Source organism: Orbicella franksi, chromosome 3, assembly GCF_964199315.1.
Source record: "Orbicella franksi chromosome 3, jaOrbFran1.1, whole genome shotgun sequence".
Classification (NCBI taxonomy): Eukaryota; Metazoa; Cnidaria; class Anthozoa; order Scleractinia; family Merulinidae; genus Orbicella; species Orbicella franksi.
The window spans coordinates 23,347,273-23,367,500 of NC_138147.1; the positions used below are offsets into that span (position 1 = coordinate 23,347,273).

The following is a 20,228-nucleotide window of genomic DNA, read 5'->3' on the forward strand; positions in this document are numbered from 1 at the left end:
AACGAACAATTTTGATATTTCAAACATATGCTGATGAACAGGAGGAGAGAAGAGGAGAATGGAGCAAGATCCTAGTTTATTGTTAAAGTTGAATGTTCCAGTGAACCTTCTCATCTTTCTGTCTTTCTTAATTCTTATTTTACGTCAGAAAAACAACACTCAAAAGGCAAACAAAGTGACATATTGGCGTGACGTGAATAATCGATATACTGGGGTTTGGTTTTAAATTTGCATACCACTTCCACGACAAGTGACGTTCGATTAGCGACCTAATTTCCTTTCCGAAGCAGGCGCTTTTACGCTTCGTTAAGGCACGATTCAAATTGCCTTAAAATGGCCAAAGTCATAACCGTATTCGGAGCTACTGGCGGACAAGGGGGTGGTGTAGTTTCTGCGCTTCTCAAAGCCATTTCCAGAGGAGAAGATTACGCCGTCCGTGCAGTGACTAGAGACCCAGATGGAACCAAGGCCCAAAATCTCAAAAGTAAGGGGTGTGAGGTGGTCAAGTGTGATATGGACGACAAAGCGTCCGTGGAAGAAGCGCTGAAGGGCTCGTACGGTGTTTTCTTGGTGACAAATTACTGGGAGCATTTCAGTAAAGAGAAAGAGATCGATCAAGGCAAACGAGTTATCGATGTGTGCGAGGCACTTGGAGTGAAGCATTTGATTTACAGTGGGCTGGAAAACGTGAAGAAGCAAATTGGAATTGATTGTGGTGAGTAGTTTAGTTTGCCATACATTTCGTGACTAAACTTGTTATCTCAAACTATGTTAGACAGTCGAGTAAAAGCGCAGGGCTGTGCTTCCGAGAGGCTCAACTCCTTGGTGTGCGTTTTACGCAGATAATATCTGGGTAACAGGAATATTGTAACAGTAGAGAAATCAGTGTAAGCGAGTAGTCCAAAGATTTTTTAAAAAATCAAACTTCACTCACTAACAAATATCCAACAGGCGGACCGGACGAATTTGAAATGTCAATCAGATTAGAATAACTGCTTAGTCATGGTGAACTGGCATATTCCCCCGGGCATATTCCATGGCTGATTTATTAAATATCCAGAATAAGGAAACTAAAAGTGTGAAAATCCTACAGAATCATCAATATGGACCTCTGTATCTCACGATTTCGAGTGTAACTTAGATGCAAGTTGGAAACAGTGCATCCTCTAAGGCCCCATTGATATGGTCTCGGGTACCCGAGACAACCCCCCCCCCCCCCACCCCCCGAGTTACCCTGGCCGAGGTAACTCTTAGCTTATTTCTTTGCAAAATTCAACCAACCGTTTACATTAGGATCACGAGCCCGTCTCGGGGGCCGAGACAATCTCGCCTCGGCAGGTAGGGTAACCCTTGCAAGCTGGACAACTTTTCTTCATGTAAACGCTTTGGACAACTCTCGGCGTGGCGATTGTCACGTAATGCCTAGATTTAGGATTTAAAGCAGAAATTCGTGTCAAAGAAGTGAAAATTAACTCGGCAAAACCCACTGTGATCGAATGACCGAGGGAAACTCAAAGAAAGAGGGATATCGATATTCAAGGACACGGAATCGTGCGTAAACTTTATTTCAGTACCGTCGGCGTGAAATAGCCTCCCTCCCCCACTGATCATGCATGGAATAGCTCAATTAGGTTTTATCATACATGTACCTTGATGTGAAGTATATTATGAAATAATTCATATTTGAACTGCGGTTGTAGATGAAAGTGAAGAATGATCATCCCAGTAAATTTTCCAATTTAAACAATTGGAAAGAAGAAGAAGCCTGAAAAAAAAAAAAAAAAAAAAAAAGAAAATCAGGGCTTCAACGGGATTCTTTCAGGCTTCTTCTTTCCAATTGCTTAAACTGGAAAATTTACTGGGATGATCATTATTCACTTTCGTACATGTAGTTTGAAAATGATTCGTTCTTCAGGAATGTTCCAGTTTTTGAGGTTAGTAAGTCGAGGATTTAGTAACTCAGGGTTGAAGATGTTGTAGTTGTTGGGGTCAATGACACATCGATGAAACTTCTGTGAGGTCAACTCTGAACTACCTTGTAAGCTGCGACGAAACGAAACAGCTGACCGCTGCGTTATAGCGCAAACATTATTCATATTCTAGTTCATACTAACTATGCGTCATTGAATAAAGTTTTGAACGCGGTGTAACTTAGTTACCAAAATTCGTAGCGAGTGTCCAGATATCCCAATAGAAATTTGAACTGATAGCCGCAAAAGACAAATACAAATCTTGCGTGACAGCCTATGTACCATGCAGCGGAAATGAAAAAGCGCTCTGTTTGGCACTCAATTTATTAATTTCACAAATTCACCGTTTTTAATTTGTGTTTCAGCCATTGAAGACATTTCTGTTAGTCAAATTGGCAATAATTTAGTCTAAGAGCATGCTCTCCTCTGGCTCGTGTACACAAACGAGAGGCCATATTCAACTGAGTGTTCTATATGCTGAACAGTTGAACGCTGATATCTCAAACTCAAATCATTACCTTCCCCCCTTCCCCCCCCCCCCCCCCGATATGGTCTACCGGCTCTCTCGACCCCAACTATCACAGGTCTCCTAAGCTTCTCATCTAAAAAATATACATGTATGCCACTCAGTTGCGTAACACAGCCTAAATGTAAGAGAAGAGAGATGTAACGATCTTGTATAACAGTTCGACATATGGGAAAACTAGAGTGCAAATATCGTCACGGTACATCTACACCGTTTCGCACGTTATTTGTCCTCAAGAGACGATCATCTGTGATAGAGTTGCAATGGACCAATTTCGATGCATTAAAATTCCGCCTAAAAACAATAGACCTCAGCACAAGGCTCTGGGGAATAAACCTCACAGACTCTGTAGTTATTCCCCGGAGCCTCGTATTGAGGTTTACTGTTCTAGGCTGAATTTTAATGAATCGAAATTGGTCTATTGCATAATAAATTAACCTTTTGTTTCCCCGGAGGGGCGCCTATATAAACAGGACGGAAGTGCTCGTCGGAAATTTTGAAAAAGAACTCCTAAGAGATACCAAGGTCCTGTTTTGTTGGCATGGCTTGGAATGTTTTCCACCCCTAAAAGGTACCAAATCTAAAACAATGCATTATCTCCTGTCATATTTTTTCTCAGCTCAATACCCCAAAAGGTACCGCAAATGCGCCCGCTGTGGACCTTTTGAGGCTGAACACCCAAAGAGCTACCAAAACTGCTTTTTTTAAACCGTTAAAGGTACGACGAGCATCCCATCCTTATATCGGGAGTACCCCCCCCCCCCCCCAACCCGGGCTGTTTCTAGTCAGTTTTACAATGGTGATTTCGTTTTCAGCGCATTTTGACAGCAAGGGTATCGTGGAAGAGTATCTGCACGGGAAGAAGCTGAAGGAACGCTTGCCCTTCACCATAGTTCGCTTCTCATTTTATTTTAATAACCTGGCATCGATGATGAAGCCACGGAAAACGGCTGAACACACTTATGTCTTTGATATTCCAATGCATGATGTTCCTATGGACGGAATCGACGTCACCCAGGGAGGAGAATGTGTATATGGTAAGCATATATAGAGAGGATATTACATGCTGGCGAGAAGATAGGAATTTTATGTTCGAGTGGCAAGAACATAAAATTCATATCTTCGAGCCAACGTGTAATGTTCTTTTTATTATATGGAGAAACCAATTCAACAAAAGCAAAAGGCGGGAATCGTGAGGTCATTGAACGATACGACACTCACAAAGGTGACATACGGAAAATACGCCACTCGGGTCCCGGATGAAGTGGCGTATGGAATCTACGAGTGGTTTAGTTCCCAGTAAAACACTCTTCTCCATATAATAAGGTCAAATACTTTCCAGCACAAAAAAATGGTTTGCTGTATGAGTGTTTGAGTGTTTGAATGGTTTGCTGTATGAGTGGTTTGCTGACCTGTAGTGTTCCTAACCCAATGTAAGGTTACTGGGTTTCTGATTGAGAAGAAGGGATTCTGGTGAATCTCCAATGAGCGATTTATGTATATAAGTAAAACTGTTTCACATACCCAGTTTCCGCTCTTGCGTCCCTATCAGAGAGAAAAGGTCTGCTAAGTGGTCCTAAGTTCATGTGAAGTTTGCACTTGTCCCGCTGAAGGATTCACTCGTCGATTTGTTTTCTTCACGCAGAGATACTGCAGAATCCAGATGTTTATCGCTTCAAAACAATCGGCCTGAGTGGAGACAAGATCACTATTCAAAAGTATTGTGACATACTGTCCAAGCATCTGGCCCCTAAGATATTTCAGGTCAGTTCAAATTTCACAGAAAGAAAGAGATGTAATAACGAAACGTGGTGGGTGACAAACTTATTATTACTTAATTACCCGGCATAGTCAATCGGACCCAATCGAACTGTATTTCAATCGAACTCAATCGAACCAAATCGATTCAATCCTTGGATTGAGTTTGATTGAGTTCGGATATCGAACCAAATCGAACTCACAAAAAATAATTGGACAATCGAACTAAATCGAAGTTTTGATTTCTGAACCCTGAAAAAATCATTAACGAGTCTTTCGAGGCTCGAGTTACTTCAGTATAACTCGTGTTTATCGTGTTTTCGAGACCACATAATATAATCTTTGTTCAAGCGAATTTACTCACCGAACAGTCAACACATCGACTGACGCAATCCATTGGATTGCGTTCGATTGAGTTCGGCTGCCTAACCCAATCGAACACAATCTAATGGATTGAGTTCCGTTCGGTTCGATTTGTTCGATTGGTTCGGAAATCAAACTCACACAAAGTTCGGTGTTCAACTTGGTTGAATTGGCGAACGTTCGATTGACTATGCCAGGTTAATTAGTAAGAAGGATCCGAAGTGATAAAATGACCACTGGGATTTAGCCTTTTTTCATCGGGGTGTTGAATGTGGGTAAAGAATGCCGATGGCGTCCGTCGAGGGTCTTTGTATCGGGATTTTGGAAGTCTCACTAAACAAAGTTTTTCCTTTTTGGAACATCGCAGATCAAATTGTTGCAATCACTTGCAAAGATGGACTTGATATTAATGCATAATTTGGATTATCAAGCCAGTTTTTTGTTCCTGGTTTCTGTAAATATCGAAGTTTCGTCAGAAGTCACTGCGTTGGACTGAGTTGTTAGTCCTCCTCATTTTCCTTTCGCTAGACGGTTACGTTGCGCGGTCCAAAGATGTGATGCAAGGGCACCAGCCAAATACTCTTGCAAACCACAATCTGTAATGAGAAGCCTGTGATGAGAAACTTGATTAGGTGACGATTAGGTCCTTGAAACGTTAGCCATGTTTGAATCATTTTCTATTGGCTACATGGGTGCTTACTGGCAGCCGTATGCTCCTCTCACAGGGGCGTAAAGGATGATCGAGTGACATGGGTGCTTATGTCCCACCCTTTTGCTTTGGCCATACCCAGTCAATTTTGCTTAGCGAAAAAGTCGTCATAGCCACTGAAGATATGTAATTGTTTGCATTTTTGACCCTTTCCATGTTGCGGGAAAATTAACTATTTGTCGGTTTGACACTGGGAACGGGTATTTGGTCAAAATGTGGGCTGGGAAAATGGGATTTATGACTCCCTATCGTTCGGGATCTTCTGATAATGGTAACGTAACTGCCTGGTGTTCAATTTAGCCTACAGATATACAGATACAGATAGAATTGCATGACACAAAGTCCAAGAGTTTTTGTAACATTCAAATTGCCATAAATGGTGGTGCCGTTGCAATCGACAATCTTACAAATGTCGTCATGCTCTTACCATACTCCTTCAGCTGGGCCATAGATAGCCTGCGAACAGGCTCTTCCAGTTGCCACACGAAGAGCCTGCTCATAGGCTAGGCCATAGTTAGTGAGAGGAAGGTCAATGAGTCCTAGCGGCAAAGGGTCTAATTTTAATCAATCCCTAGCTAGTCTTCACAATGTCAAATAGTGATTCCAATGACGAGTAGTTATTATAACAAAATCAATTATAACAAAATCTGTTTTTGGATTCTTGAAGGATTCAAAGATCACTTGTGATCAGTTTAGAGCCCTGGGTTTTCCCGGTGCGGAAGAAATTGGCAACATGTTCGAGTTTTACGTCCGTGGAAAACCAGACCGTGATGTTTGTGCGACTAAGAAGCTGAATTGTGAGGCTCAGCGGTTTGATCCGTGGGTGCAAGCAAACAAGGAGATGCTGGAAGACGCCTTCAACAAAATCAAGTAGTTATAGGTGGTGTCAGGAGCCATAATCGGGGACGGAGACCGTAAGCGCGCGCCATTTCTAGTGTTGGGGGTGTCCCCATGATATGGGACAATAATTCTATTTTAAGAACAAATTGCGCCGTCCCGTGCGGCACACGCACGTACATGCCGCGAGGATTTTTGTGGATGTCGCGCGGGGGAAATGGCGTCCGAAATTCCCGAAATCTTTCATGTTTTTGGCCCACAACTCAACGCGTTTACGTCTGTTGGAATTTTGCTTAAGTATTTTCGTCGTAAGCTGCTCCAGTTTGAGTGAAGTAAGACAGTGTCGAATTTAGGTATGTTGCGCTTTAAGCTCATATATATCGCTGACCAAGTTGTGTTCCGACGGATGCTTCTTTTACATGAGCTGTACATTACTCCACTTTAAATTTCACATATATTGAAGATTAACAGCTTTTCCATTACACAGCAAAAAACTAACTGGATATATTTAAACATAGCAGAGCTTCAGGACTTCATAGTTCCTAGTTCCTCTTGCCACACGCTTGCGAGGAATTTGCCAGTCTATCGCGACCGAAAAGTAAAACAAAATAATTGCTAGTTTGAGTTTCGCCTGAATTGTAAGCAACGCTTGATGTTTCATCAAGGCCCAATAACTTTACTTCCGCAGATACTGCTCAGTTTTATTCGTGTAAAAATCCAGTAAATTCTCTGTTGTCGATGAATGAGAGCGCCCGCCGATGTGTGTTTTGTACACTCAGTAAACATGACAAATTGTACTTCCGCCGCACTTTCGTGTGAAAGCGTACATCGAACTCAGACAATAACTCTATAGTTTTTAAATATGTTTAAGATTGATAAATGTTTGAGAACATATTAAAAGCTAAGCTGAAAATATGTGAATGAAGCAGAAGTAATCAGCAAAGTTACGATGACTCTTTCTTTAATCAACTTCGAATACCAGTAACGATTTCGATTTTGTTGATCGAGTTATCAAAATTCCTTGTCTATTTTCATTTTCGCAGTGTAAAACTTCACTATGCTTATGTTGAAGAAACACACATGATGTTAATAGCCTCTTTTGCGTTCGTGAAATTTGTTGCAGCATCTCAGCACAAAGGATAGCGAAAGAAATCTTTGTCAAGATTTGTTGACAATAGACCATTTTACAGTTATCTGCTCAGTGACCTGGCCTTTGTATGGCAGCGAGGCTAGAGTCGACCTTGTTTTGATACAGACCTCACTGCTTTTGTCATGTAAATGCACCTAGTTAGCATCAGAACAACTTGTTTTACACAACAAAAGTAGTGAGGTCTGTATCAAAACAAGGTCAACTCTAGCCTCGCTGCCATACGAAGGCCAGGTCACTGAGCAGACAACTGTAAAATGGTCTATTGAAAACACCGATTCGGACCTGAAAGTGCACGAGCTGCTCTATGCAAATGAGCTAATTGTACGCTTCAGACTTTCCTTTCGAAAACTTTTGCAAACTTACCAAACAAGCAGAAACAATAAGAAACCATCAAAACAGGTTTTGGTTATGATTAACCATTGTCTGAGAAACTCACAAATTAACTCGATACCAGAGTAGCGAGTTTTCTTACTATATTCTTGAGTCAGAACAAACGCAAAAACATCCGCGTAAGCTTTCAACTAGCGCGAGCAGATCTTATTACTCATTCCCAGCGCGAGATTGAAGTCTTGTTTTCGACCCTGAAAAACCCACCTTTTCCGTTAGCTCAGAGCATAAAACTACATATAAGCGCCCTGGTTCGTATTCCCTGCCTTATTCCCTGCCATCGCTGTGAAAAATACGCAAGATAATCTCGCAAGGTCTCGCAACTCTCTCCATTTGATCACGCAACGTGACAACATCCACGCGAGAGCCTCCGACATGTGCGTGGATCCGCGCGGATATATGACGTCAGGATGGCGCAATTTGTTCTAAAAATAGAACAATTGTCCCGTGTCATAGGTGCGCGCGGATCCCAAGACTTACGGTCTCCGTCCCCGATTATGGCTCCTGGTGGCGTCACATATCGTATTTTGTGTCATGCGTTTAACACGCTTGTCTTTTCGCCTGTCAGTTGTAAGCTTCTTCGACGCACATAAAGCATGTATACCGTTTTATTTCATGTATATCCATTTTCCAGCGCAGGGATGCAAGCGGGATGTATCAATGTTTGCTAGTTGAAATAAAAATCTGGAAAAACGTTATCGGCCTGATACAAATAAACTTTGTGTCCTTTGGAAGATTAAAAATTTTCACACCTATCCGTGCACCTACCATATCCCATATGCTATGGATAGTGATCCAAAACGATAATCCAGAGTGTCACTGGTGCTGTAATGATAATTAGGTTTGATAATTACTCAAAGATTTATTGCATTAAGCGTTGACCAGTAATTTCATGTGGATTTGAGCCCCCTCCGTAGAATTTTTTTAACTCTGTTAAAGGATGTATCATGGTGATTATTATTCAATAGCATGAACTCGAATTCGTTTTGAGATATAAGTACCTGAATTTAAGATCTAAGATCAAGGGTGTTTAACTGGTTATGCTATTGCTGTGGTAATCTAATAAGTCAAGAATATGACCATTACTTGTTCACCAGTGATTGGGCATTGGTTTGATAAACAGCCAACTACTGAATTCCTTCACAGTTTATGAGCTGAAAATTACACAAAACAGCTTACTAGCCACCTTTAAACATTTTGCTAGAGAATAGGCGGTCGGAAACCGACAAGGAAGTGACCGATATAGCAAAACCTATCAGCCGACTTCTATTACACATGAGTTAGGGCACTGAAGTCTTCAAACAGCGTCAAATTTTAAAGAAACTATCCCTTTTCTTTCAGGTTAAAAGCAAATTATCACGATTTAAAATAAACTTAGGTTTGTTGTTAAAATTGTATGGCTGCATACATGGTCTCTTGCTGCATAGCAGTGCTCACGATTCAGTCATTTATCATTATTCTCATTAGTCTCACAGTTGTATACATACACCCAGCCTGGACAAAAGTGATAGGACCAAAATCATTTCCTCAAATTTCTCGATTTTTCACCCCAACAAACATCGCCGTCCGGCTGCTGGTTGATGCAGCCACAGTCAAGATGTATTACAGTAGAACCATCTACTTTGTCTGCACCTTTTACTTGCCTTCAGTGATTTTCAACTTGCTGTGTTTTTGTTGTTTTGCCGGGTAAGAAAATTAGTGGTGTGAAAGTAAAACTTTCAAACCTGCCCTGTTAAGGTCCAAAGGTCTCGGGTTCAAGAATTTCCCCTCTTCTAATATTTGGCTGAATACACTCTATGCAATCAGCTTATTGTCTTGTTTACCTCGCCATGTCACTTAAGGCGGGACTTAACCTAGGTTTTGTTTTTTACGAAACTCGAATCTTAAGGTATTGAAGTTTTATTTTGACAAGTACTGTTAGCTCGTTTTCTCAAAACGAGTTATTTTCGCCTTCTAGAAAAGATATCTTGAGAAGGATTTATTCAATTGAGCTAAAATTTTCAGGATTTGTTGTTCTGAGTACGTTCTGTGGGATAAGCATAGAACTTTGCCATCCAGTGCATTCTGTCAAAGTTATGTATTGAAACGTATGCTAGATTTTCTGTATCAGATTTAACTGGTCATCATTTCACGTGTTTTTAACTTTTCAAAAATCTCTATGCTTATCCCAGCAAGCTGTTTGTCTTCTTTTGAAAACTGTAAAAAATTATTCCTTTTGATCAGTTCTTGTAGGAGTTATCTTTTCTCAAGTAAGCCCTGGCATTCCCCAGCAGGTGGCAGATTTAATCAGGCGGTGTCAGGTTACAATACAGTTATAGGGTACACAAATATTTTTTTCATAATCTTTGCTCTTTGAGCTTTTTAAAAATGTGTACTTTGCCATGGTTTGGAGTTAACTCTTAGCCACGAGAAAACGCTTGTTTAATTTGAGGTGTAATATGGTAAGTCTTCAGGTTTGCATGCAACACGTTTACAAGTCTGAAAGCCAGCAGGCCTACGTCTGTAGGTATACTGGTCTGCACGTCTACATGTCTCGACGTCTCCTGGTCTCTAAGCCTGCAGGTCTGCAAGTCTGTGGGGGAGTACGGTTGGCGCAGTGTTGAGAGTGCTTGCCCCCACTAATGTGGCCCAAGTTCGATTCCGGCCCGATGTCATATGTGGATTGAGTTTGTTGTTGGTTCTCGCCTTGCTCCGAGGGTTTTTCTCCGTACTTTTTTCCCTTCCCTCCACACAAACCAACAACTGCAAATTCTAATTCGACCACAAAAGAGGACTCGCATGAAAACCAGCTAAGGCTGATGTGCGTCCTCTCTAAATATTGTAATTTGTTATTATTATTATTATTACCATTACCATTACCATTACCATTACCATTACCATTACCATTACCATTACCATTACCATTACCATTACATCACCATTACCATTACCATTACCATTACCATTACCATTACCATTACCATTACCATTACCATTACCATTACCATTACCATTACCATTACCATTATCATTATCATTATTATTATTATTATTATTATTATGAGTCCTTAAAGTCTTGCCGCTTTTAACTTATGGTGCCGAGTTCAATCCGTGAGCCTAGGGAAGTCATAAGTCTGGTGGATTACTTGATGGATAGAGTCCTCCTAAGTATGTGAGCAGTTCCAAGGAGGACGGTCTTCTATAGCTCTGTTATTCTAATATTGCCTGGGATCTTGCCGATGTAGTTTTCTGTTCCCTTCTTGACAAGCTCGAAAGCTCCAATGATCACTGGGACAGTTGTTGTTTTCATTCCCCACGTTTTCTCGATTTCAATCTCAAGATCTTTGTACTTTGTGAGTTTTTCCATTGTTTTCAAGGAGGTGTTCCTTTCTGTGGGGATGAACATATCGATAAGCAGACAGGTTCTTTCCTTCTTGTCTTTCACCACTATGTCTGGTCTGTTTGCTTTTATCTCTTTGTCGGTTTGGATTGGCATGTCCCAAAGTATAGTCGCTGTTTGGTTTTCTGTCACAGTAGCTTGTTCATGTTCGTAGTGTTTATCTTGTACTTTGATGTTATAGTGTTTGCATATTGTCCAGTGGAGATATGCTGCAGCTTCATTGTGTCTTTGTATGTACTCTGTGTTGGCCAGTTCAGGGCATCCGGAGACAAGGTGGTCAACTGTTTCTTGAAATTGCCCACAGATTCTGCACATTGGGTCGGTGCCATCTTTGAGGATCTTGTTACGGTAATAGTTGGTCTTAATGCATTGATCTTGGGCAGCAATAATGAAACCTTCTGTTTCTGATTTGAGGCCAGGTGTACTCAGCCAATTGTGGGTTTTGTCTTGGTCTACATCCTTCTCTTTTGTTCTTTTTGGGTACTGACCATGCAAAGGCTTATCTTCCCATTTGCTCTTGAGTTGTTCTAAAGCTTGGTGTTTGGCTTTCAGCTTGACCCTTCGGGCATAGGTCGTGGCTGGCTCATTCTCTGCCACTTCAGCTTCTGGTAAGCTGAGTTCTCGACCGTATTTTGTGGCTTGATGGTGTATGGACATTGTTTTCTTGCCGCGGTCGTGATCCCTTGCACTTATTATTATTATTATTATTATTATTATTATTATTATTATTATTATTATTATTATTATAGGTATAACGATGCACAAGTCTGCAGAGTCTTCAGGCTTTCAGATCTGCTGGTCCGTATCGGTTCCAAAGTTTATCCGAAGTCCGCGACACGTGAACGACTCGTAAAAGCGATACTACAAACTAAAATATGTAATAGAGTGTTTTCACTCACGTGGTCAGCAGCCATGTAAACGTGTTGGAACAAAAGAAACTGTTTACATATGAAAAGAGTTCAACTCACACAGGATTGGTTTGGGACACAAACATGTTGTTGGACGGAAACAGGGACGGGGATAAGGATAAGGATGATAAGTCAAAAATTTGGGAGGAACTCTCTCAATAGTTGCAGATTTGTTTTTAATTAGTTTTCCAATTTCTGAGTTTTAATAATCTTAGTTTTCCATCACCAGTCACTGAGACCCTGTTTCAGCACTGAACTGGAAAAATAAAAACTAGAATAAAGGAGATTTCCCACAAGTGAGAATTTTAGTTTAACGAACGCTAAGCTAACGTTAGATAGCTTGATCCCTGGACATTTCAGTAATTCGTGTTGCTGTGCTAATACGTTGTTACTTTTTTCTACATGCAAGAGTAATACAGTTTTAAGTATCTTCTGTTTCCGCCACATGGAGCCCGAAATAACTTGTTCCATGGTTTTACAAAACAGAGACGTTTCCCCTCGCACCACATCCTCAGCTTGTGGTAAGCATTTGGAGCTGAACAGGTTTGTGTGTGTGTGATTCCACAGGCACTCTCACCACTGATGTAACCATAGTGGACCCAATGAATTCTTATCCTCCGAAACAGACCACACCTAATAAGGGTCCCCATATGACCACGTTCGCATAGCACCGATCTTGTCCCTGGAAAAAGGAGCAACAATCACAATATCTATTCTGTCGATTTCAAAAAATGTTCCCGCAGAAGTTTACAGTTTAGTATTCTACTATTCTAGTAAGGGTTTGCACATGAATCAATCTTGTCTCATAATAGAGTGCCGATATAACAAGCGCTCTCATTATGAACTCATTATAAGAGTGTAAAGCGCGCAGCTTACGAATCATGAAGGACGCGAACGCTATCTTGCCCCTTCCCACTTGTGCGCCTGGATCTTTCGATCACTACAAAACTTGCTTATTTCGCAAACCGAAAGAGGAATTTCATGAGCACCACCAAACCGAACTGACTTTTTGTTAAGCAATAAACCAAGAACTCATCAACATCTAACTCATCTAAGTGACAAACTAAACATTGCCTGGTATTTTGTACTTTCGGGTGAAAGAAAGTAAAACTCTTGTGAGATCTTACTTGAGAGATGTAATCATCATTGTCATCTAGTCATTATGCAATGCTGCCTGATATTTTTATATCGCTTTGCTAAGCTAGACATACCAAGAGGGCAGGGGTCTGTGTTGCAGGATTGTGACATCACTTTCTGTCCTGTACACGTCTTGCCATTGTGTTGTGGTGGAGGGTGATTACAGTATCTGTATCTGGTCTGAGTGCCCCCTCCACAAGTCTTCTGACACGTACTCCAGCTGTTCCATGAACTCCAGCCACCATTAACTGTGTGAGTTTCAAAACTAAATTCAGTAATTCTCCAGTTACAAGTGATACTCCATCTATCAATCGTTCCTTCTTTCATTTCTCTTTTCCTTCCAACCTTCCTACTATAACTGTACCTGGGCAGGGTCCGAGGTTGCAGGTGTGGGTTAAAAGGGATGCTCCGATGCATTTCCTGCCGCCGTGTGCGGGCGAAGGATCATTGCAGCTGCGTTTACGTGTCTGAACTCCAGCTTTACAACTCACTGAGCACGCGCTCCATGCAGTCCAAGGGCCCCACTGACCATTCACTATGGAAGCAAACTAAATCAACCTGACTGAATGTACTGAAAAACGTTCTTTGCGTTATGACATGGTTATTTAAATGTACATGATATAGACAGTAGAATATGAATTAAAACTGAGCGTTAAAAATAATCATTGTTTCCAATACTTAACCGTGATCACTTCATCAACCACATCTGACAGTTTTGAAGACCAAACGTCATGCAAATTACTAGAATCCTCATTTCCGTCAGTTATGAGTAGTATAGGGCCATTGAAATTAACCTTTTTTGAGCAGGAATCTCATTAACGTGAGTAGTAAGTCAAGATAGATGACATCACAAATAAAGCACGATGAGCAGAGATTCCTGCTTAAAAAAAAGCTTAATTTCACTGGCTCTATACTACTCTTATGTGTCAGTTAAGACAAGACTTTAAGTGTTATTAATTTGCTAAACATTATTCATTAAAGCAACGTGGTCTCGACTCCTGTCTCCAAAGCAACTATTGTTGTTACATTTGAAAAGATCTGGATATACACAAATGTGGTAATGCAGGAGATTATTTAGGGAACTACGCAAAATAAGCATTATTTCTTGATTCTCCAGTAAATTTCCAAACCTGGGCATAACTGGACACAGCATTGTTTGGTTTCTATGGGAACTCCTTTGCAATGCTTTCCACCATTTACTGGTGCTGGATTGTTACAATCACGAACGCGCTTCTGAAAGCCTACATCACATGTCTTTGAACAGGGAGTCCATGTAGACCAGATAGACCAGCTTCCGTGCACTGGAAATAAAAAATTCAACAATAAACCAAGGACAAAATTCCCGGGGGTATTCCCTTATCTGGACTAAACCTGCGGGGACGTTCCGCTGGATAGCGTATGTTTTTTTAGCCTGTCCTGAGCAGGGTATACAATTTTGCTTGCCTCTGTCTTAAACTGGGTCGGAATCCGTCCTAAACAGGGTATGATTACGCGTTTAGTCCGAGATCAGAGACTTCAACTGATCTTCACAAGATCATCAGTCCACATCAGTACAAGAATGATGCTTTTGTTGTCCGTGTCCTTTGATTACATCAAAACAAACGCATTTGGACAGAAATAGATCGTACCGGTCGGTCTAGCTTCTTTGCGCACGTTGGATACCGTGATGAAAGAAAGATGTGATGACGATAGCAAAACACTTATACTTATCGGCGTTGCCGATAAGCTTGTTTGACTTTTTAGAGCTGTCTCCCGCCATACTATGTCTTGCAGCTTTATGTCCTTTTTTGCGCCTTGATACGTGTTACTTCATGCCTGGGACTTCATGACCTTCATCTCTTGCCCTAAGTAGGGTCTTGAAATAGAGGGTGTTATCCTGCACCCCTATACCCAAACATGGTCAAGTATCCACCCCCGGCCAAAATTATAAGTCTGGAAATCTGTTTCCCACTTTTCTTCAGAGCTCACTAATTTTTTTGATAGAAACTTTTAGTCATTTTTCCACAACAAATCTGGACACAATTTTAATCTACATCTTTTGGATTCCATGTCTATCCCTTTACAAGATTTTCCACCATTTGCTGGCGCTGGATTTGTACAATAACGCAATCGCTTCTGTAAACCTTCATCACAAGTACTTGAGCAGGGGGCCCAGGCAGACCAGGAAGACCAGTTACCATCCACTGAACCAGAATAACAATAACGATGAACAAAATAATGCCAATTAAAAACACACTAATGAAATGAGGAAATAAAATGATGATGAAATAAACAAATTAAGTGATGTTAGTCAGTCGTCAGTTAGCATGTCATTCAAACAGTCGGTCAATCGTTCCGTTAGTTAGAGTCAAAAGTCAATCAATCAATCAATCAATCAGTTAATCAGTCAAACCTGGACATAATTTTAAACTGCAGCCCTTTGTTTCCATGGATTCTCCTTTGCAAGGTTTTCCACCATTTGCTGGAGCTGGATTTTTACAAGTGCGCAAGCGCTTCCGTAAACCTTCACCACATGTCTTTGAACAGAGAGTCCACATGGACCAGGTAGACCAGTTACCGTTCACTAACAAAGAGAAACAGAGAGAACAAAGCGAATTTATAGTCCTGGCCAAACGGACTCGTAAGAAGTGGCAAGTAGCTGCAAGTTTACCTTACGTAGAGACTTGCGTTGGATGGCCAAATGGACTCGCAAATTTCTTCGCAAGTACACGCAAGTCGCAAAAAAAAAAAAACATTTCAAGGCAGACATATCCCTTATTTCATTGACTCAGCTAATAGGTTGCTATAACAACGAATGGACGTCAATCAACTTGCGTTGACTTGAGTTGGGTGGCCAAAAGGTGAAAAACCTTAGTCGTCTTGCGTGCAAATCTGGTATCGACCAAAGTGAGGGCAAGTCATCGCAAGTTAACCCTAGTACACGCAACACATGGTCAATTGGAGTCACAAGTAGACGTGTCTACTTTCAAGTCCGTTTGGCCAGGTCTTAAAAGAGGGTAAGAAACACAAGTAGCAAAATGAATGTTTATTCGTGAATTCACTTATTTACTCATTCATTCAGTCAGTCAGTCATTTGCTTTCTCCGTCAGTCGGTCATTTGTGACATTTGCTTTCTCAGTTAGTCAGTCAGTCAGTCAGTTAGTCAGTCAGTCAGTCAGTCGGTCGGTCGGTCGGTCAGTCAGTCAGTCAGTCAGTTAGTCAGTCAGTCGGTCGGTCGGTCGGTCGGTCGGTCGGTCGGCCGGTCAGTCAGTCAGTCAGTAGGTCAGTCGGTCAGTCGGTCAGTCAGTCAGTCAGTCAGTCAGTCAGTCAGGAGATTAGCAGCCACAAATCAGCAGTCAGTAGTCTGTCTATCAGTCAACCTGAAAGCAGTCATTCAGGCAGTCAGTCATATAGTAAGTCAGAACAGGAGCTAGCTAGTTAGTAACTCAATTAGTCAATCGCAACTGTTGGTCAGTCAGTCAGTCAAGCAGTCAGTAAGTCAGACAGTCAGTCAATCATTCAATCAAAGTTAGCAGTTAGACAATCTGTCATTTAATCAGTCAAAGTCGACAAAAAGATAAACCTGGACATAAGTGTGACCACTCTACGCCACGTGTTCTTTCGTTTAACTCAAACCTGGACATAATTTAAAGCTGCAGCTCTTTGTTTCCATGGATTCCCCTTTGCAAGGTTTTCCACCATTTGTTGGAGCTGGATTTGTACAATCACGCAAGCGCTTCTGTAAACCTTCACCACAAGTCTTTGAACAGGGAGTCCACATGGACCAGGTAGACCAGTTACCGTCCACTAATGAAGAGAGACAGGAAAATTATGAGAACTAAGCAAACGTTAAAAACGATGAAAACACACGCAGCGCAATGAATAAATTACTCGTTCGTTCATTCATTCATTCATTCATTCATTCATTCATTCACTCACTCATTCACTCATTCACTCATTCACTCATTCACTCATTCACTCATTCACTCATTCACTCATTCACTCATTCACTCATTCACTCATTCACTCAGTCACTCATTCACTCATTCACTCATTCACTCATTCACTCATTCACTCATTCACTCATTCACTCATTCACTCATTCACTCATTCACTCATTCACTCATTCACTCATTCACTCATTCACTCATTCACTCATTCACTCATTCACTCATTCACTCATTCACTCATTCACTCATTCACTCATTCACTCATTCACTCATTCACTCATTCACTCATTCACTCATTGACTCATTGACTCATTGACTCATTGACTCATTGACTCATTGACTCATTGACTCATTCACTCATTCACTCATTCACTCATTCACTCATTCACTCATTCACTCATTCACTCATTCACTCATTCACTCATTCACTCATTGACTCATTCACTCATTCACTCATTCACTCATTCACTCATTCACTCATTCACTCATTCACTCATTCACTCATTCACTCATTGACTCATTCACTCATTCACTCATTCACTCATTCACTCATTCACTCATTGACTCATTCACTCATTCACTCATTGACTCATTGACTCATTCACTCATTCACTCATTGACTCATTGACTCATTCACTCATTCACTCATTCACTCATTCACTCATTCACTCATTGACTCATTGACTCATTGACTCATTCACTCATTCACTCATTGACTCATTGACTCATTCACTCATTCACTCATTGACTCATTGACTCATTCACTCATTCACTCATTCACTCATTCACTCATTCACTCATTCACTCATTCACTCATTCACTCATTCACTCATTCACTCATGAATTGGTTCGTACAGTCAGTCGGTCAGTTAGTCAGGGTCTAGAGTCAATCAGTCAGTGAGTCCGTCAGCTGGTCAGTGGTCAGTCAAGCAGTCAGTTATGATAAGTCAGTGAGTTGGTTCAGCTGAACAGTCAAGTCAATCAATTTATCAATCAATCAATCAATCAATCAGTCAATCAATCAATAAGTCAATCAATCAATCAATCAATCAATCAGTCCGTCCGTCCGTCCGTCCGTCCGTCCATCCATCCATCCAGCCAGCCAGCCAGCCTTCCATCCATCCATTCATCAATCAATCATTCACTCAACGAGTCAGTTTGTCAGCCGGTCAGTCACTCTGAGTCATTAGTTATACCACACTACACTACGGTTCTCTTACTATTCGTTTAGCTCAAACCTGGACATAATTTTAAACTGCAGCTCTTTGTTTCCATGGATTCCCCTTCACAATGTTTTCCACCATTTGCCGGAGCTGGATTTGTACAATTTCGCAAGCGCCTCCGTAAACCTTCATCACATGTTTTTGAACAGAGAGTCCACATGGACCAGGTAGACCAGTTACCGTTCACTGATGAAGAAAAAATAGCGAGCCGGGAAAAGAAAACTAAGCGAGGTCGGCAAAAATGCATATAATGCAATCAATTTGTATTTTTTACTTCCTTCATTTGTTTATCATTTCATTCATTCTGTCAGTCGGTCAGTTCCGTCGATTAATCAAGCGGTCTGGTCAGGGGTCATTCACAGAGTCGATCAGTCATCCAGTTAGGGAAACATCAGGAGTCAATGAATCAATAGTGAGTCCGCGAGTCCGTCACATAGGCATTAAACAAATCCATTAATCAGTCAGTCAGTCGGTAAATTAATCAACCACATTTGGCTTTTGGTCAATCTGTCAGTAAATCAGATAATGTCAACAAAAAGTTAAACCAGGCCATTAGTGTTACCAAACTACCTGACTTGATGTTTAACTCAAACCTGGACATAATTGTAAACTGCAGTTCTTTGCTTCAATGTATTCTCCTTTACAAGGTTTTCCACCATTTGCTGGAGCTGGATTTGTACAATTTCGCAAGCGCTTCTGTAAACCTTCATCACATGTCTTTGGACAAGGAGTCCACATGGACCAGGTAGACCAGTTACCGTTCACTAATGAAGAGAAAAAGAAAAGTAAGCGAAAATAACAATGATAAGAAATACAAATACTGTAATGAAGTTTTAATTTGTTCAATTGTTACTTCATTGCTCTCGGTCAGTCAATCAGTCGGACACACAGGTAGACAGACAGTCAGTCATTCAGTCAGTCAGTCAGTCAGTCCGTCAGTTGGCCATTCAACCGCCCCATTTGTTTCGTCATGTTGCCAGTAAACCTGTAAATGTGACCAGATCAGTCAGTGAACCGATAAACCAATAAAGCAAGTTAGAATACCGGATCTATTTTTTTTCACTCCGAAAGCAACTCCTTAGCAGGTGACTCGAATAACTTCAACAAACTGTGTTGAAGCAATGTTTATGAACGTACCTGGCCTTAGCTTATAGACAAAGCTGGTGTAAAGCTTTCCAACTCCATATCCATCTCTGCCAACCCTACAGTTGCGGGATTCACCAGATATATTATACGTCGACGATGCGTTTATACCTGTGTAGTTAACAAGAAGCAGTTTTTGACAAATTAATTCATAACTGTAAAGATTGGTCGTCGTTCTTTTTTTTTTGATTTGTTGGTTGATGGGTTCACTCGTTCAATGACCATTTTTATTAATCATAGCTATTATATAATCCTCTAGCCTTATTGGTTAGCCATATCAGGCCCAATTTTGGTAGTTTATACCTACGTTATATTATCAGGTGGTTGCATAACCTGCGATTTTAATTAGGCGTCGTTTTGTTTTTTTATTTTGTCAAAAAAGGACGCTTGATCGCAGGTTAGTGGTTGCACTGGAATGGATTCCTTTTTTCACGAATCTAGAGGCAATCTCCAGTGTTTGCCTTTTATTTATTAAAGTTTAAACCTTTCTTTTTCCTTAAATTTCGCTATAGGTGTGAAGGATTGCATTGGTGACAAGACCTCGTAGTCTCTTCGGCACGCGCAGAAAACTGAAAACACCCGCTAAACCCCAGAATCTGGGCGAATCCTACTGTGAAAAATCCCAGAATCCAAAGCTTGACTAATTCAGCCAATTTGGGACAATTTAGCGTTGAAGATTACCTCCCCAGCATTCCTGTTGATATTGTATTCCAAAACACGAGAAGTTCTTGATTTCGGCCTGTTCACTGCAGGCTTCCGCCAGTGGTTTTAAATTTGGCCAAAGCACATCAACATCGAGATCACTGTCA

General features: G+C 41.0%; 3 protein-coding genes across 3 annotated transcripts in view; 1 reads left to right on the plus strand and 2 right to left on the minus strand.

Moving 5' to 3' along the window:
- The first annotated feature begins 21 nt into the window (after positions 1 to 21).
- Positions 22 to 8,693, plus strand: LOC145481697 (nmrA-like family domain-containing protein 1). Its single transcript, XM_081460217.1, has 4 exons — positions 22 to 715; positions 3,312 to 3,533; positions 4,142 to 4,260; positions 5,994 to 8,693. The coding sequence occupies exons 1-4, from the start codon at positions 334 to 336 to the stop codon at positions 6,198 to 6,200; spliced, it is 930 nt and encodes a 309-aa protein (XP_081316343.1). The 5' UTR covers positions 22 to 333; the 3' UTR covers positions 6,201 to 8,693.
- Positions 8,694 to 10,623: 1,930 nt separating this feature from the next.
- Positions 10,624 to 11,755, minus strand: LOC145483116 (uncharacterized). The gene has a single exon (XM_081461718.1). It carries the CDS (start codon positions 11,734 to 11,736, stop codon positions 10,879 to 10,881), a length of 858 nt encoding a protein of 285 aa, XP_081317844.1. The 5' UTR covers positions 11,737 to 11,755; the 3' UTR covers positions 10,624 to 10,878.
- A 219-nt stretch (positions 11,756 to 11,974) lies between these two features.
- LOC145481699 (coadhesin-like) overlaps positions 11,975 to 20,228 on the minus strand; it is a 9,137-nt gene continuing 883 nt past the window's right edge. The window contains exons 2-11 of the mRNA XM_081460219.1: positions 20,101 to 20,228; positions 19,414 to 19,530; positions 18,870 to 19,040; positions 18,292 to 18,462; positions 16,740 to 16,910; positions 15,517 to 15,687; positions 14,255 to 14,425; positions 13,489 to 13,659; positions 13,199 to 13,372; positions 11,975 to 12,669 (exon numbers count right to left, since the gene is read on the minus strand). The exon at positions 20,101 to 20,228 is cut by the window's right edge and continues 76 nt beyond it. Of these exons, the coding sequence (XP_081316345.1) occupies positions 12,386 to 12,669; positions 13,199 to 13,372; positions 13,489 to 13,659; positions 14,255 to 14,425; positions 15,517 to 15,687; positions 16,740 to 16,910; positions 18,292 to 18,462; positions 18,870 to 19,040; positions 19,414 to 19,530; positions 20,101 to 20,228 (1,729 nt within the window). The 3' untranslated portion in view covers positions 11,975 to 12,385. The remainder of the gene's footprint in view (positions 12,670 to 13,198; positions 13,373 to 13,488; positions 13,660 to 14,254; positions 14,426 to 15,516; positions 15,688 to 16,739; positions 16,911 to 18,291; positions 18,463 to 18,869; positions 19,041 to 19,413; positions 19,531 to 20,100) is intronic.

Coding starts and splice junctions, on each gene's coding strand:
- LOC145481697 (XM_081460217.1), top strand. CDS start 334: ATGGCCAAAGTCATAACCGTATTCGGAGCTACTGGCGGACAAGGGGGT. Junction 716..3,311: donor GCAAATTGGAATTGATTGTG/GTGAGTAGTTTA, acceptor TTTCGTTTTCAG/CGCATTTTGACAGCAAGGGT. Junction 4,261..5,993: donor TGGCCCCTAAGATATTTCAG/GTCAGTTCAAAT, acceptor GGATTCTTGAAG/GATTCAAAGATCACTTGTGA.
- LOC145483116 (XM_081461718.1), bottom strand. CDS start 11,736: ATGTCCATACACCATCAAGCCACAAAATACGGTCGAGAACTCAGCTTA.